The following is a 19,229-nucleotide window of genomic DNA, read 5'->3' on the forward strand; positions in this document are numbered from 1 at the left end:
AGGGAGAATTGTATGTGGAGCATAGACAGATAGGTAATGCAAGCTGTATTACGCGTTATCTCTGTTTTGCAAATTAAGCCTGATATAGTTTTTACGAAAAGTGAAGAACCTCAAAGATACTTTAACATCTAGCATTTTGATATTGGACAATAAAAAAGAATAGTGGTCTGATCTTCAATTACCACTGAATAAAATAGGACACATAACTATTATAATATTAAATACAGGAACATAAAAAATAGATTTTGAACTACCTGTAAAGGTTTCCCTATAAAGAGAACAAACCCTCCTCCATAGAGAATTATAAAGTGGTAGAGGTAAGTATAATGTTCCTCATTGGAAATCCAATTCCAAAAGATAAGAGATTGTTGCAAAAATTATATTGTTATATATAATGTGGAGGGGCATCTGACCACAGCGGCTGATAGCTGTAGCCATGCTGATATAATTGTCAGCAATAGTCAGCAATAGGTGAGGTTCCATGGTTCCTTGAAGGGATATGTTAATGTTAATATATATATATATATATATATATATATATATATATATAAAAATATAGATAGATATAAATATACACATAGTATACAATCTTGTATGAACAACCCCAAATCCAGAGAAAGAAAAATAAAGATCACAAAGACCCCTCTTAGTGCAATAATGTATGAAAATCACCTTGGTGCAAGAACTTCAAATAAAGTGGCTCTGTACCAATATAAAAGAACGATGAAGCTTATCTGAAATCTCAGAATGACTCCTTAGATCTTCTTTAATAAGGCTCATAAGAATACAAACATAAAACCAGACAGAATAATTCCATTTAGGTAATTCTATTTAGGTAAAAGCAATTACCACAACAAACAATGGAATTGCACATACAATGTGTATATATTGGCTTATCTGAATATAAGTCGAAGATATCAGCAAAATACACCATATAACCAATGCGTTTTATCCTGGGAACAGTCAGACTTCCTCGGGGACATATGAAGATCATGCACTTGCCCTGATATAAATAGCATTACCAATAATTACCAAACAATTTCCACATGTGCAAACAAAGATGGCCGAAACAGGATATCCTGTATTGTAATCATGCTATGTATCCTGGAAAACAATACATATCCAAACCTGTCTCGAGATGTAACAGCAGTCTAAAAACTAATAGGGGAATCAGCACCCTCTAGTGTTGAAAAAAAAAATAACAAAATTTTCATAGATTTTTTTTTATTTTAAAAGCAACATAACATTTTCTTTTACAAAAGCAGCATGACCTTTTCTTTTAAGAAAAAAATAATACTATAATGCTATAAACACTAGTGCATAATACATGGCAATAATTACTAAAATTATATTAAAAACTACATACAGAATATATTATACAGAAATGCTGAAAATGCAGGTATTTAAAAAGGGGGCTATGTAAAGTAAGATAAATATAATCATAAAAAAGAGGCAATTTCATAATAGTCATTAAGACCATAAGGAACCAAAGTATTTAAAAATCCAAATCATTTCTCTCTTTGATAAAAGCTTATCTATACAACCCCTTTGCTCACCAATCCTAACATGTTATATAGCTTCAAAGGTTAAAAGCAAAACATTATGGAATTTAAAAAAAATGTATAGGTCCTGAATGGTTTGTTAATTTATTTTTGATCCCTATTAAGGTGCTCTTGTATGTCAATGTTTAAACGTCTTCAGTTTTTCCTATATAGTAGGTACCATGGATACCTCACAGTGGCGTATCTATAATGGGGGCAGTGTGTTTATTTTAAACTTACCTGTCCGTGGGTGCCGCAGCCATTTTTCCGGTGTTCTGCGCATGCACACGGGCTCCCTCCTCTCTTAAGACGCCCCTGACACCTCAACATATATATAACCAAACATGTATTACAATTAATGTAACTCCATATAGGGAATTTTTCAGACGCGTCTCTATTATAAAATTCTCTTTTGGTTTTTATGATATGACCCCATACATTAAATTTATCACATTTATAACACCCCTGAATAGTAAAAGAACTACAGGTTGAGTCTTCCATATCCAAATATTCCGAAATACGGAATTTTTTGAGCATGACTGAAATAGTAAAAACTTTGGCCCTCATTCAGAGCCGCTCGCTAGTGGCAGTACGCTCGTTCCGAGCGATGTTCACACATCTGCGCATGCGTACGGTTTTTAGTACGCATGCGCGAACCAGTCAGTGCGGCCGAAAATCGTTTGTTCGCTATATAGCGAGGGCCTGCTATTTTGAGTGACAGAATGAGGCGTATGTGGGTGGTAACAGGGGAAGGTGCTTGAAAACGGGGAGTGGAGATCAGAACGCAGGCGTGCTTAAAGGTCAAAACGGGCGTTTTAAGGGTGTGCATAATTAATACAGCAGCGTCATTGACCACGTCACTTGTTTTTTTTTAACTCAGAACTGCTCGCAAAATAGCGGTTGAAAAAACCAACCACAAGAATAGCGAGCAGTTCATACGCTGTACGATGTACTCGATTAATCCAATAAATAGCGGACATGACGTATGGTGCGAGCGGCCAGGGGGCGTTTTTATCAAATAAACTAGTGTATGTTTTGCTTGCTCGTTCAGACTTAGAGGTGTGAACAGACTGCAATGTGCGAACGGATCATTTGAATAGCCACCCCTTGTTTTTGAACGAACGACCGCAAATAGCGAACGGCTCTGAATGAGGGCCTTTGTTTTTTGATGGTTCAATGTGCACAATCTTTGTTTAAAGCACAACATTATTAAAAAATATTGTATAAAATGACCTCAGGCTGTGTGTATAAGGTGTATATGAAACATAAATGAATTTCATGTATGTACACAAACTTTGTTTGAGCCACAGAATTATTGAAAATATTGTATAAAATGACCTTCAGGCTGTGTATAAGGTGTATATAGAACATAAATGCATTCTGTGTTTAGATTTGGGTCCCATTCCCAAAATATTTTATTATGGTATGCAATTATTCCAAAATACGGAATATTCTGATATCCAAAATACCTCTGGTCACAAGCATTTTGGATATGCTTGGAGACTCAACCTGCATTTGGAGTTTTGCCATTCCTTATCATATTATGGTGTCTATTAGTCATCATTTAATTTATACAAGAGCAGGAGAAAATTAACATTGTCACATACTTTTGTATAAATAAAGTGTCAGGGCCATTCTTTAAAAAGCATATTTTTCAGAACTTGGTGGTGTTACTGTACGCTATCCTGTGACTGTGCATGTAAAGATTTGCACGGAGCCACTGCAGCCAGCAGAGGGATCTATTCAGATCCCTCCCTGATGTATCTGCACTGCAGAACTCTGGGGCACCGCAGCCCTGTGTCAGCCATGTGTGCAGCCCACACTGCCTTTTGCTCCGACTTACATGCTTCTGTCCAGGTCCACGGCACTGCTCCCGGTGGAGGAGACAAGTGGGAGGATTTGTGTAACGGGGGGGGAGGATGCTGGGGGGCGAAACACAGCAACAGGAGGAGGAGAGTGGACACAGAGGATGGGTGGAACAAAGCTGACCTGCCCCAGGGACAGTAGGCGGGGTTCCCGGGCTGGAGGAAGGGGTTTAGCAGTGTTGCATCCAATCCCGCACCGCCGCTTACTGGCTGCCGCTGGACGGATCCTTCTTAAACACAAGGCCAGTGTCCCTAACTCCGGGAGGACAGTCCCCCTTTGTAAGTTGGTGCGCTTCTCTTATGTAGAGCAATGTCATCTTCTCCTCTGCACAACGCACCACTCAGTTCCAGCTGAATGACCAAGCATTCAGCTAATCACCGGCAGTTACAGACCTACCTTCTGTGTTTACACAAGCTCAGCATACAAAGGCAGTGAGTGGCTCTGTGGGGGTCTGGTGGGGATTTAGAGGCATCTTGTATTACATCATTCCTATTCACCTTCTCTTCTATAATTTTCTGTGATATATATATATTCTGCCCTTGTGCTATCTCTAGTCATCCTACACAAGCATTCCTTGTGTGATAGCTGCAGCTTCTCAGTGTGTCTGTGTGTGCTAACCAGTCCATCTGTGTGTGATCTGTCTCTCTAAGCAGGTCACTGATTGATTGTTTCACCTGACACAATGACAAGCAAGGGATCTACCTCAGAATTTTTCCTAGAAGGTGTTTGCTTGTACTAGGTGCATAAATGAATTTTCAAAGGGCCACATAGATGGCGCGGCACTGTGTGATTCCTGTGAGTCTGAGAGCATAGCCCCTGTTGCGGCTCTACCTGACCAGACAGCTACTCCACACTAGGTAGCAAGTTTTGCAGGTGTAAAGTCTGAATTAACTTCTAATTTGACTGCTTTTCGTCTGGAACGGTCATCCGCAAGGGTGCAAGGATTCAGTTCTGATATCTTGCCTTCTTTTCTAGCGGCTGAACCAGCCTGGGCACAGGGATTAGACCGCTTGGTGAAGGATTTTGTTCAGATCATGGGGGCTTCCTCCAGGAATTCAGAGAGCTCCACGGGGCGCTCATATAAAAAGAAACTCCCGCTGGTAGTATTTCAGCCGGAAGATGAATGCTCCTTCCACGAGGAAGAGGGTGAGTTATTGGAGGACTCTGAGGTAGACGACTTCTCACAGGAGCCGGATTCGGGCACACAAGGAATTGAAACCTTCATCCTGTCACTCCATCAGGTCCTTAAGTTTTCGTATTCGGAGCCTGCGGAGTTACAGGATACCTTGTTATTTAGTAATAAACAGAGACTAGGTGTTACTTTCTCCACCTCTCTCCAATTGGATAAGCAGCTGTCTGCGGCTTGGAAACATTCGGACAAAAAGTTCCATATGTCCAAGCGTTTTCTTTCTCTTTATCCGTTTCCTGCAGCTAACGAGTCAAATGGGAGACTCTTCTGCCAGTGGATCCATCGGTCTCTTGTCTCTCAAAGAATAAGACGCTGCCTGTCCCATTGGCCACAACTTTAGAAGAGGGTTTGGAGCAGAAGTTGGAAACTACCCTCAAATCCATATTCACGGCTTTGGAAGTTTTACTCAGGCTGACCATAGTTGGCTCTTGGATAAACAATGAAAAATGGGCGGAACAGTGTCTGCGGTCTATTACACCATGAGCTGACCTGATTCCCCTAGCTGAGTATATCTGGGAGGCTATTTATCTGGGAGATGCCTCCAGAGACATTGGCCAGGTAGGTTCCAAGATCTTGGCTTCAGCAGTTGCAGCCCATCGTGCCCTATTGTTTCGGGGCTTTAAAAGCTGATACAGAATCTAAATGTGTGGTGGAAGCCCTCCCATTGACTGGGGATATCTTATTTGGTCCAGAGCTGGAAAAATGGATTTCTCTGGCCACGAGTGGCAAGAGTACCGCTCTTACCCTCAACTGCAGCTGCTTCAAGCCAACCCCTTTCCAGTCCTTCCTTTTGTAACTTTTCGCCCTCCCACCAGATTTCAAGGTAAAGCCAGAGGAGCTCTTTTGCTGTTAGAGGGGTAAGGACCAGAGGTCGACAACCCAGTACTTCCTGTTGTCGGAACTCTAAGCCTGCCAACAAACCAGTGGCATGATGGGCTTCCATTCCACCTGGGTGCTCCCACGGCGGGTGCTTGCCATTTGCAGTTCAAAGATGTTTTGTTTCCTCCCAGCAAATTCGGCTTTTAAAACAAGGCAAAAAAAAAATTACTCGGAAATGTCGGATTTCGCAGGTTTTGGATTGCATATAAATCCCTTCCTATCTTAATCCTTCTACTTCCTATCTTTCCATGAAGCAGCTCCACTTTTGTGGACGGGCTGAAAGCACTGCACAGATCAGTGTGATCCGTGCAGGCTTTATGTGTTAAAATAAAATAAATGGTTTATTAAAAAAAAAAAAAAGCATGGGCACCCCAAAAAAACATCCATAACCAGCCCTGGAAATCCGAGTCTGGTCTGGTATTGGAAAATAGGAAATAACGTTGTGGGGTTCCCCCTATTTCCCAATAGATAGCAATAGGCTGAACTAGCTCTTTCTGGCACAGGGCACCAAAAAGCCTAGTTACGGCTCTGTGTGTGTGTGTGTCTATATAAGCATTTCAGGGAAATAGTGAAAGCAGCACCTATGAGTGCGGCGGTAAAGTGGACGTTACATCTGAGAAGCGTACCATAAAATTGTCTTACATCCAAATGTAAATGAGCCCCAAAGCAGTAAGTAAGATCTACTTGTTGATGAAAACGCACTGATACTTTTCAGAAGATGCATGTAGCCATAGGAATCACTGTGCCTTATAACCAATGCAGGGAAATGATACTAATGATCCCACTTGAATGTACATATCTCTGTTTTTTTTTATATAACGGCTACATAATGGGGGTAAGGTACAATCAGGGAGATTGCTGGACTCATCATGGAGTGAGGGAGATTGCTACTATTTCAGGGAGTCTCCCTGACAGTCAGGGAGCGTTGGCAAGTAGTATTTTGAGTCTAGTGAAAGATTTTTATAGAGCCTCCGAGTCTGATATGACTGACAAAGAAGGATAGTTTAAACTGAGTTTTATAGCAAATTTACAAGATACAGTATATACATAAACCCACTTTTATTTGGGGATTCGTGGTCCTTTATTTAAGAATATAATAATAGATGGATCTCTTGTAAACTCAGAGTCACTTCAGCATTAAAGAAAATGCTGAAATATTAAAATCATCTTGTAGAATTAATATTAATTTCTGAAATCCGAACCCCCCTGAGCTCCCCCGATCCGAGTTGTATCCGAGTCAGGCTCGACTTTTACCGCCTGACGGATCTGAAATCGAGGCAAAAACGTCATCATCCCGCCTTCCGGATCTCGCGGGTTTTGGATACTATAAAAGGTATCCGCTTCAGCGCCATTTCTCATTCCGGCTGTGGACAGTGAAGAGGGAGGGTAGGAGCTAGGGCTGGCTGGGCTGTGTTGTGCTGCTCTTGTCCATAGGGGCTGGCTGGGCTGTGTTGTGCTGCTGTCATAGGGGCTGGCTGGGCTGTGTTGTGCAGTCAGTTGTCCATAGGGGCTGGCTGGACTGTGTTGTGCAGTGTCTCATAAAGGCTGTAGTCCTAGAGGGGTGCTGTAGTGTTGTCCAGGGGGTGATCTGTGCATCAGGGGTGCTCCCCCAAAGTGCACTCCGAAAAATAAATATATATTTTTTTCTGTGTTTGTGAATTGTGTGCGCAGTAGCCGCACGTGCATCAACAAAGTAACGCCAAGCGTGCGCCTGTGTCCCATAAGTAAAGGGCCGGCTGGCTTGTCCGTTAAAGGGTGCTGTAACTCCCAAAGTGAACTCCAAACAAAATAAAAAATTATTTTCTGTGTTTGTGAATTGTGTGCACTGTGGCCGCACGTGCATCAACAAAGTAGCGCCAAGCGTGCGCCTGTGTCATAAGTAAAGGGCCGGCTGGCTCATCTGTTAAAGGGTGGTGTAACCCCCAAAGTGCACTCCAAACAAAATAAAAAAATATTTTCTGTGTTTGTGAATTGTGTGCACTGTGGCTGCACGTGCATCAACAAAGGAGCAGCGCCAAGCGTGCGCCTGTGTCCCATAAGTCTGTTAAAGGGTGGTGTAACCCCTAAAGTGCACTCCTCAAAAAATAAACAATTCTTTTTTTTCTGTGTTTGTGTGCGAAAAATATGTGCAGTAGCCGCACGAGCATCAACACAGCAGCAGCGCCAAGCGTGCGCCTGTGTCATAAGTCAAGGGCCGGTTTGGACATCTGGTCCGGACTGAAGGACGTGCCAACAATGTAAATTTCTGACATGTCTACTGTCACTGCATATGATACTGTCACCACTGACAGAATGGTGGAGGAATTATTTTCTGTGTTTGTGAATTGTGTGCACTGTGGCTGCACGTGCATCAACAAAGGAGCAGCGCCAAGCGTGCGCCTGTGTCATAAGTAAAGGGCCGGCTGGCTTGTCCGTTAAAGGGTGCTGTAACCCCCAAAGTGCACTCCAAAAAAAATAAAAAGTTCTTTTTTTTGTCTTTGTGAATTGTGTGGGCTGTAGCCGCACCTGCATCCTCAAAGTAGCAGCGACAAGCGTGCGTCTGTCTGTTAAAGGGTGGTATAACCCCCAAAGTGCGCTCCACAAAAAATATATATATTTTTTTTCTGTCTTTGTGAATTGTGTGGGCTGTAGCCGCACCTGCATCCTCAAAGCAGCGACAAGCGTGCGTCTGTCTGTTAAAGGGTGGTATAACACCCAAAGTGCGCTCCAACCAAAATAAAATAATCTTCTTTTTTTCTGTGTTTGTGTGTGAAATGTATGCGCAGTAGCCGCACCTGCATCCTCAAAGCAGCAGCGGCAAGCGTGCATCTGTCTGTTAAAGGGTGGTGTAACCCTCAAAGTGCACTCCACAAAAAATAAAAAATTCTTCTTTTTTTCTGTGTTTGTGAATTGTGTGCACTGTGGCTGCATGTGCATCAACAAAGCAGCGCCAAGCGTGCGCCTGTGTCCCATAAGTAAAGAGCCGGCTGGCTCATTTCTTAAAGGGTGGTGTAACCCACAAAGTGCACTAGTCTCCAACAAAAATAAAAAATTATTTTCTGTGTTTGTGTGCGCCTTAGCCGCACGTATATATCAATATAACATAAATGGAGGACCAAACTCTCTCCGATAAAAATAAAATAGGGAAAGATCAAGAACCACTTTCTCCTAGTGCTGAAGCTGCTGCCACTAGTGATGACATAGACGATAACATACCATCAACGTCGTCTGCCAAGGCCGATGCCCAATGTCATAGTAAAGGGCATATACAATCCCAAATGACAAAGTTCAGGAAAATGACATTAAAAAAACATTTAAATCATCTGAGGAGAAACGTAAACTTGCCAATATGCCATTTACGACACGGAGTGGCAAGGAACGGCTAAGGTCTTTCCCTATGTTCATGACTAGTGGTTCAGCTTCACATGACGATGGAAGCCCTCCTCCCGCTGCAGAAATCAAACGAGTTAAGCTGGCAAAAGCACAGCGAAGAACTGTGCGTTCTAAGAAGATATCACAAATCCCCAAGGAGAATCCAAGTGTGGTTGCCATCCTGTCTGCCACTGCAGTGTCACTCCTAGATGGGCCACGTGTTTGTGCCGCCCACTCGTGTCGCTTAGCATAGTCATCCAGCTACCTCGGTGCAACCTTTTGGACATAAAAACACTATTGTGAGGTGTGAGGTGTTCAGAATAGACTGGAAATGAGTGGAAATTAAGGCTATTGAGGTTAATAATAGCATAGGAGCAGAAAAACCCACAAATTCTGTGATTTTAGCTGTTTTTATGCTTTTTTAAAAAAAATAAAAATACAGATCCAAAACACGAAACCCAGAACCCAAAACACGGAAGGGTGGTTTTTGGCAAAACCAATCCAGATCCAAAACACGAAGAAAGATCCAGATCCAAAACACAAAACACGAAAAGTAGCCGGTGCACACCCCTAATAACTATACACATATGTAAGTAACTGAAATCCTTACAGAATTTAAGATAAGACAAATGCAACCAATAATTTCCTGAGGTGCTTCCTGCTTTGAAAACAGTCTATTGTAACCAGAGTAGAGTGGTTCTTCCAAGGAATAATAAACAAGTCCATGCTGTTGAGTCACATAAATTCACTTTTACAGCTTGTATTTAAAATAACATATGTGATTCTATTTTAGAGCAGCATTGGGGATCAATCAATGCCATGCTACAACTACCTCATCGACAAACCAGAGAAGGATAATGTATACCTGCAGAATATAGGAAAACATGCACTGAGTAAGTCATTTTCCATTGCATTTATTAAACATACCTATGTCTCTCTTACATAAAATGTCAAATGTTATGGTGCATACACACGGTCAGATTTTTCCTTCAGATATGAACGATAATGATTTAAAAATCGTTCAGTCGTTCATATCTGAAGGAAAATCTGACATATCTGACATACCTTAACGATGGACGATGAACGATGCGCGTTCCCGATGGTCAGATAACGATATCTGACATCTGAAGTGTTTGCAGTCAGACTTGAACGATTCCATTCATTTTAATGCAGTCAAAAATTGTTCAATCGTTCAAATCATTCAGAACTTTGGTAAAATCGTTCAAATCGTTCAATCGTTCAATCGTTCATCTGACAAATCTGACAAATCTGACTGTGTGTATGCTCCATTACTATACACAGCAAATTTACTTGTACAAAAAAGAAAATTCCTTAACTACAATCTTTTAGCCCCAATGAAATTCCTCGCAAGTCCGTGCAGGTAAGTGCAACTATTTGCTGCACCTATGGCAAAGCCGGCCCTAGGCATAGACAAACTAAGCAAATGCCTAGGGGCATCCAAGCCTGCCTAGGGCCGGTGGAGGTTTGGTGCAGTCACGGCTGGGGTACCTGCTGCTGGCTGGGCAGAGACTCTGACAGCTGCTACTGCTGCTGCTCCGATCGGACCTGGCAGCAACAAACAGTGAGCGGGCAGCAGCACAGCCGGTGGCAGTTTGAGGGGGCGTAGCACCTGGACGGTGGCTAATGGTTAGCCCCGGGCAGGCTCTGAGGCGTCACACAATTAGAATGAGCTTCTGCGCATGAGCAGAGGCTAATTCATGGGAGGGCTGCTGCACCATGGGCCTTTGTGGAGCTCAGAGTAGTGAGTAACACCTTATGGCTCTGGGCTGCGCCTCCAGCAAACATCACACACAGTTGTGGCCTGCCAGCCTGAGACGGGAAAACTGGGTTCGCCGCCCGCGGCTTGCTGTACCTTGAGTCGGACAGCTCTGCAGGCTGCACTCAAGGAAAGTAAGTTTGGACCTGGGAGAGGGCCAGGGTGCTGTTGTGCTCACTGATGGGAGAGGGGTGCTCTGCTGGGATAGGGGTGGTGGGTGAGGGTGGGTACTGATACCGTGCTGTGCTGGGATAAAGGGGTGCTGTGCTGGGTGAGGGCCCCTTCCGTGAGGCCACATCCCTTTTCAGGATACCACGGGGAGGGGGGCACCACCCAAAATCTTGCCTAGGGCACTAATTTGGCTAGGGCTGGCTCTGAGATACGATAGCTCTGGACTCCTTGATTTTTGTTCTCAGCCCAACAGGGCTGTGTGTAAAAATCCACTAGTCCAGGGCAAGACTGGGCTGCTAGAGGTGTGAGATAAAGTCCCGATTACAGCATTTCCATGCCGTTGCATAGGCAACTCAACCCCCTCGTGTTTATTTGAATCGACCCCATAGGATGCAAAGGAGCGAGGGTGCTTAAGCATCCCCAATATTTGTGCTACCCAAAGTCATGTATTTATATAGCATTTTGGAGTCATGAGGAATTTAATATGAGCACCCTCAATAATTGTAAAATGTTGGCCCTTATGAAAGTATATATTGGTGAGAAAATTATCATATTGTCTGTCACAACATTAGGGAAGATGGACTATCCAGTTGTTTAAGAGGAGGACAGTAGAGATGAAGAGTTTCATGAGTGTGCAGGTAGCACAGGCAGGTAGTTTAGTCAGTTCCAAATAATGGCAGTAGCATAGTATGGTCAGGCACAGTTCTAGAAGTATTATACACAAGCTTATAATGCAGTAACAAAAGGGTTTAGAAGGAGTGTTGTTGGTAGCTGTAGCAGAGGTCTGGTACACTCTGGGATAAGTAATAACCATTGATCAGACAGAAGTATGGTCTAGAACTTAGCAAGGGTCTAGCTCACAATGCAGGTATTCAGTATTAGGAGCACCCAGAAAGAATATCTGGGAAACACTACTCCAAATTCTGTACAAAGAAAGACATCAGAGGAGCAAGGTTCAGCAGCTAGTTACAGGCAGACAAGACCATCACCTAGCAAGGTTTGCTAGGTCTCAACATCCTGCCCTGGGGATACAAACACCTGTCTGAACTGCAATAGATAATGCCAGGGAGCTGCAGAGGCGAGTAAGTCTCCCTCGCCTCTACCTCAGAGCTAACCTGGGCCTTCAGAGAGCAACATATAGATGCAAGATGGCCACCGCAGCAGTTTGCATCTGCTTAAAAATAGCAAATATTTCAAAATTTCAGATTCATTTATCTGAACAAAGGAACTGTAAAAACAGACAGGAAGCCTTCTACTAGTGGCATCCTCTTTCATAGGCATTGCTTCATAAAATCTTTATTGTTGATCTAACCAGTATATTTCCTGAATGTAAGTTAATAAAATGTAACACCTGTATCTGACCTTGATTCACAAGAGTAGATAGCCATAATAATAATCTGGAGGGCGAAGGACATGCTAATGTTCTGTTGTTGAAAAATAAGATTTTTTTTTCCACTGAGAAAATAAAAAATAAATTTTCATGCTTGAGCTCTCACATCTCCTTAAAATCAATTTCAAACATAGTTGGCAACTATAGATGTACAAACTTTTCCTGCCAGTATTAAATTAGATCAGATCAGCCAGATTTGTTGAACTGAACTAATCTCAACTGTTGTTTATGGTTTGAACATGATTGTGTTTATTTTATAACTGTTAAGCTGTTCAAACAAATTTCACTCTAAAATGTTGCTTTTTCTACCTGTTGAAGTTGATATTACTACAATTTATAATAAATTTAGGGGCATATGTATCAAAGCTTGATGTGAGATAAAATTGTGAAATATATATCACCAACCAATCAGCTCCAAGCTTTAATTTCTTAAACACAACCTGCAAAATGTTACAAGCTGATTGGTTGGTGATGTATATATCTCACAATTTGTTCTCACATCAAGCTTTGATACATATGCCCATTAATTTGAATTCAAATTCACCATAGAGAGTGAGAACTATACAACAGAAACATTTAAGATCAACAAATTCAAACATGGTCTCTCTGTGCCCATATTTAGCTCAATGTTTTAGTCTATCCAAAATTTGAACATTTTTAATTAATTTTAGAAATTTAAACTATTTTGAAACAATTTCAAATATCTCCATTTCCCAAGACAGTCCCAGGTTTTAATGTTTTAAAGGTAAAGTTGATAGTAATATTATTTTTTGCAACAATAAGTTATAAAGTTGTTTTTCAATAGTTCAAGAGCAGCATATAAATCTATTGTGAAGTCCTATAAACAATTAGTTTCCAACTGTCTCTAAATCATAGTTGCTTACCCTCCCACATCCTACAGGAGACTCTTAGATCACTGTATACACCCCCACAGCCATAATCATAAAGCCTGTTTTCTTCACTGAAGGCAAACTCAACCTGCCATGGGACCACTAAGGAGTTGCTGAGCAAAGACAGTGATTTTCTGCTGTCACTGTGACCGCTGTTGTTGCTTAAAAGCCTCTGCTGTCCTTGTTCATAAGCCCCTTGGTGGTGCCTTTAGCAGGATGATTACAGTGTCTGCTTATGTCTGTGTGTATGCTGCGGTGAGTTACAGCCTCTGTTGCTGCTGCTGCTAGTGTGAGTTAGTGAGTAGTGGGCCTAGTTATAATTTATTGCATAGGCGTCACATTTATCATGTATATTATGCTGAGTGAGTAGAAAAAAAAATATCACAACAAATAGTAGCAAACAAGAAATTGATTATTGCACGCAGGAATGTTAGTATCAATACTTGCAAAGTTTCCCAAAATATATTGTTACTAATGTTATATAGAAATATCTAGCAATAAGCATTTAGCATATACACGCCCTTCTGTGGAGCTATACACTCCCTTTGGCTGAAGCATTACACAACCCCTCAACGGCGTGCCACGCATTCTACTACGAACTATAATCTCCTTGAAACTAGTTTTCAAAGGTAGGCAAGTATGCGCTATATTAAAGAATGTTTTTGCCCACCCCCAAAAAATCTCTTTATTTCTCAATGATGTTCAAATGTCCAATGTGTTGTACAATTCATATAACTTCATATATTTTCATTCCCTGTGACTTATATTTTCATTTGATTATATTTATTCCAAAAAATTATGAAGGTGTTTCCTAGTTTTGGACAATTTATTTATTAACAGTTAGTTATATAACCCACACATATTACGCAGCACTTTACAGAGAATATTTAGCCATTCACATAAATCCCTGAAGCACTGGATCTTATAATCTATTATCACACGCACCCACACACTGGGGTTATTTTTTGGTTCAAAATTCAGTTAATCTACCTGTATGATTTTTAAACTATCCCCTCTCAATTTGTATTTATCTCATCACCCTCTTCTGCAACCCTCTTTATCGCTATATGGTAGCTACCAAGCATTACATTATTTAGATATTTTAATGTGATTTGTTTTTCAAGCTCTTGAACTTGGGCCTCAGCCTCAAGGAGTGATCAGAGCAGATGTGTTATCCAGGATGAGAGAGCTTGTGAACTGCGGCTTGGACTTCATTGATCTTTTTAACCAGGGTAAGAAACTGTATAATGGATGTATAATAGCATCTTTGGTCTATAAGATTACTTTCTTCACTCTTAGGGGTAAATTTACTAAGAAGTGATGTTGCCCATAGCAACCAATCTACTACAACACCTTTTTGTATATGTGCAGTGCAGTGGCAGACAATAGCCCCCCAGTATAATCTGACACCTGTAGGGACAGGGGCGGATCTAGACTGTTCTTTTAGGGGGGGGGGGTGATTTAATGAATAATTATGACTCCTCCTCTTTCCTGTATTGGCACCTCCCCTTTCTGGTCCCAACGCCTCCCCATTACAGGTTTTTTTTGTGGCCACATTGATTATCACAATGTTTATGTTTATGTATTCACTATGTGTGAATAGACAGTTTTAGCACCAGCAGCCATCTCCCTGCTCCCCCCTCCCACTAGCCAATCAGCTCCTAACTGCCATCACACAGGCTGTGTTTCAAAAATGACAGTTGGGAGCTGATTGGCTGGCACCTTATCAGTTTTCACTCTGTCTCCTAACACCGCTTAGTGAATAGACCCCTTAATGTAGTAAAACTTCTTTTATCGAGAGCAGGGTACCAGGAACATAAAGTTACACTTGGCATACTGTCTCGCCAGTATAAAAAGTATTCAATTCCACTGGTAATGTTAAAGGATGTTTTAATGTTATATTAGAGCAACTTTTATGAAATGTCTGGAGGTGTTATATAGACACCCCTGTAGTTGCTTTCTAAATAGCTATTACAATATCACTTTGGTTCATTGGGGTCCACAGACTACTGTCAGCACAGAGACTGTAATAATTTTCACACAAAGGGCCAAATATAATAGGCTGGAAGTTCAGAAAATGTTTAGCAGTAAACGCTCACATTGGTTTAGTTTTATCTTCAAACTGGGAAAATATCTGGATAAGAGTTTAAATCATGAGAGTTTTTTTAGTCTAAAAACATGCGAATTTGCATGTTCTCAAGATTTAATTACATTGGCCGAGTTTAAAAAGTGTGAGAGGTTACTGCTAAACACTCACATTTTCTAAACTCTCACCCTATTACATTTGGCCCAAAATGTTGATCAGCTGGATATATGACTTTACCCAAAATCCTACAAAGCATTAAATCAGATGGCTCTAGATACAGGAGTAATCTTGCTTTATTGCATGGACAAGTGGCATCCCATTGTTTTACATCTCAGCCAAACAGTCTTCCCACAGTCTGATTTCTATAGGGGAAATGTATCAAATCTTTGAGAGAGATAAAGTGCAAACGTTGCCCATAGCAACCCATCAGCTTCTTACTGTCATTCATCTAGTGCAGCCTTTGAAACAACAGTTAAAAGCTGATAGGTTGCTATGGTCAACTTCTCCATTTTATCTCTCGTTGGTTTGATACATCTCCCCCTCGGGTTGGGTATGAAATCTCGGCTGTCGGTATGCCGCTGGTCAGATTACCGACAGAGGCATCCTGACAGCCAGAATCCCGACACCCATAGCAACAAATGGTAAGTATTTTTCCATCCCCTACCCTAACCCTAACTCTCCCGCCCTGGTGCCTAACCTTAACCTCCCCCTTCTAGTGCCTAAGCCTAACCTCCCCCTCCCCGCAGCCTAAACCTAACCTCCCCCCTAGTAACTTTATGTTCCTGGTACCCTTCCCGATGCCTAAGCCTAACCTCCCCCCCTAGTGCCTAAACCTAACCTTCCTCTCCCCGCACCCTAATCCTAACCCTCGATCCCCGGTGGCTAACCCTTACTCCCTAGTGCCTAATCCTAAACCCGCACCATAATGCTAACCTCCCCCTAACATCCCGATACTTACCTTCGAGATGCCAATGGTTGGGATACTGGTGCCAGGATCCTGACCTGTCTGGATTTCGGCGCCGGTATTTAGACCGGCGGCATCCCGCACGCCGGGATGCCTACTACATCCCCTCCCTCAGGGCCGTAACTAGGGTGGTGCGACCTGTGCCATGGCACAGGGCATTGCAGGACAGGGGGTGCTGTTTGGGCCTGTCAATTATCTGTTTATAATCATTCTCACTTGTAGCATTCTCTTATTTTATCCCCAGCATCTCCTGGCCTCCCCTATCTCTTCCCTGGCCATTCCCCATGAGGCCATGCCCCTTTTTTGACTGTGTTTTGTCCCTATTTGAAAAATAGGGGGCGCAACTGCTCTTTCTGGCACAGGGCACCAAAAAGTCTAGTTACGGCTCTGCCCTCCCCCTCATTGAGGGGGGATGAGCCAGTGACATCCTCTGTAAGTCCCAATCCAGAGAAAGTCTGTAATACTTGGAGACAGCACTACACTATGGGTACCAGAGGAGTAATAAAAGAGGGCAGTTGCCTTGTAAGAGGTTTCTTATACTTTGGACAGTGTTGAATGTGGGTTAGGGTTCCTGTTCTAGGATTACTAGATGAAACTGTGGATCATAGTTACAGTACTCTGGGGCAGATGTACTAAGCTCTGGTAAGTGATAAAGTGGAGAGTGATAAACTACCAACCAATCAGCTCCTAAATGTCATTTTTCAAACACAGACTGTAACATGATAGGAGTTGAATGGCTAGTAGTTTATCACTTTCCAATTTATCACTTTCCAGGGCTTAGTACATCTCCCCCTCAGTGTATAGCGCTTCTTAGCATGCCGTAAGCAAGGAGACATCAGGTACCTAACTAGCAGGTGCATGATGACATAGTTGTTAATAAATTACACCTTTATTGTGAAAACCCTGGTCAGTGCCCTCTTTCTATGTAGAACCCCATATGTGTGGTGACTTTTGGGTTATATATCCTTCTGTCATCATGAATACATATAGTTAGAGACCCAGACACAGGGAAAACACGCCTTTATTGAGGTTACTACAGATATGCTGTAGACATTCATTTGCAGGTTTTTGAGTCCATGATGACTGGCAAACATACAGTAGGAGATTGCCTGGGACGCCAATGGTTAGATATTACCTAAAACTATTGAATTTAATGTATTTGCGGTGCCACAACAGGGAGCGCTGGGCGTTGACTTGAGGGAAAAAAGTCTGCTGACTGCTGCTCCTCCATGTCAATGTTGCATCCACTGTGTGGTGCTTGGTTTGGATGTACCCAACAGATGGGGGAGGTGTTCAAGAAGTGATCCCAATCCACCAGGTTACCTTAGCGTACTTAAATAGTATCCCACTATGTTGTATATTGGCGAGACTTGTGATGTTGTTATCTAGTCTTATATACCTCCAGGTTGTAGAGGATTGGTTGTATCCAGGAACTGGGTGGAGATCAGGCAAATAAAAGATGTTTAAGTCTTACTGAATAGGACCTTAACCAAACAGCTTCTGCTGTGGCTCACTTGATAGAATTTCTATTCCTCAGTCATCAGGACCTAGGATAAAATCATGTGAAGTCCGTTTGTATTTTTTCTTTCGAGAGTGTAACCATGACATACTCCCCTCTTTACAAGTGGATTTAAGGCACCATTAGGTCAAATTTTATGAGCATGCAAAAAACAGTAGTCTTTTAGAATAGAAGGATCAATGACACAGGCAGATTCCCACACATTTTCTTTTTCTGATAATCTCTTCTAGGAAACCAGGTATTGTGTTTCTCTCTCCTGAATATGAGAGTCCTGAACGGTTCGTACTGGAAAAGTACCATAATAATTTGTGCACTATGAGTCACAGTTTTGGCGTCAGGGCCTCTCTAAGTTGATTAGTTTGAATTCAACAGAACAAGTCAGTGCCATGGATTTAGAATCAGAGGGTAAGCTGGAGATTGCCATAATACCAGCAGGCTGCTGAGCTGTAACATTAAACATAATTTTGAGTTTGGCAAGTTTTAGAAATTTTACAGGCAACAGGAGGCTCTTTTATAGGTGACTGCAAGGAAGTAGCAGGAAGTAGCTGAAATTAGTCTGAGCAGCATCCCTAAAGCATGGTCTGGGAATTTAAAAAGAACACTAAAGCCAGGGAGACAAATATACTCTTCGAAGGAGTGTCCAGAGTACTCTTTTTTTTTTTCAAGGTTCATAAAATAGTGGGCTTCTGGACTTAGCATTACTGGATGAAAGGATCTGGAGAAGCACAGAAACAGTAAAGGACATTTTCTTATTTACTGAAGTGTTCTGTTTCCATCGGGTGATGCCATATTACCCCTATCTGCATAGGTTCCTCTGACCACATGTCTGGACCAGATGTTCAGATTCAACAACAGAAATGAGGGTCATTCCATGTCAAGTAGACCAATTTTGAAGTTCGTCCCAACCAGCTGATTGTGCAGATGGGCCACTTTGAGGGCCATAGTTTTGCTACTATTGTATATTGTGAGCTAAAATTTTCACAAAGTTAGTCTGGCATATATGCTAACCTTCATGTAATTGTCGATGGTCAGATTGGCAGCCCTAGTCCACTTGACATGGAATGACCCATGAATGAAAGTGGGATGTAAACATGATCCCTCTTACGCTCTAGATAATGCTCTGTCAGCTGTAGATTAATAGTCAAATACAGTACCTGTTTAAACACTTTAATTTTTGTTGGAGGATCATATTTTTAATCTAATCATATAAATCTCTACGATACGGATGAAGTGAGAAGCCACATTCCAGTTAGTCTTATAGCTTTAAATATGGAATGCTGAAATATATTCCAATATTGACCACTTGCCTTGGTGTAGGTGAGTTGTTTGGGTTCAGCTGGAGAGCTATGGTGTGAATCACCAAATGTAGAAGAAAAGGCAGTCAGGAGCTTTGTCATGGATGATAGTACTGGATTGTTTTTCTCCAAATAGGACATAGCTCAGTTCAAGACCTCTTCTTTAAGAAATGTCAGAATCAATCCCACCTCTGGTACATGAATCAGGGTTTTCATCTGCAACAACAGATTACATAGAGCAAGAAATGACAGAAGAATGAAAGCATTGCTTTCATTTGCCATGTATGTCATCATATGGTTGCATGGGATGG

At 41.9% G+C, this 19,229-nt stretch overlaps 1 protein-coding gene across 2 annotated transcripts in view; it reads left to right on the forward strand.

Annotated features, from left to right (window-relative positions):
- The window catches only part of LOC148506759 (N-acyl-aromatic-L-amino acid amidohydrolase (carboxylate-forming)-like), a 64,979-nt gene that overhangs the window by 35,267 nt on the left and 10,483 nt on the right, over positions 1-19,229 (forward strand). For both annotated transcript variants that reach the window (XM_088446327.1, XM_088446328.1), the window contains exons 4-5: positions 9,620-9,719; positions 14,179-14,286. In XM_088446327.1, coding sequence (XP_088302453.1) covers positions 9,620-9,719; positions 14,179-14,286 — 208 coding nt within the window. The remainder of the gene's footprint in view (positions 1-9,619; positions 9,720-14,178; positions 14,287-19,229) is intronic.

The sequence above is a fragment of the Taudactylus pleione genome, unplaced genomic scaffold (genome assembly GCF_031769625.1).
Source record: "Taudactylus pleione unplaced genomic scaffold, aTauple2 ptg000397bl, whole genome shotgun sequence".
NCBI lineage: Eukaryota > Metazoa > Chordata > Amphibia > Anura > Myobatrachidae > Taudactylus > Taudactylus pleione.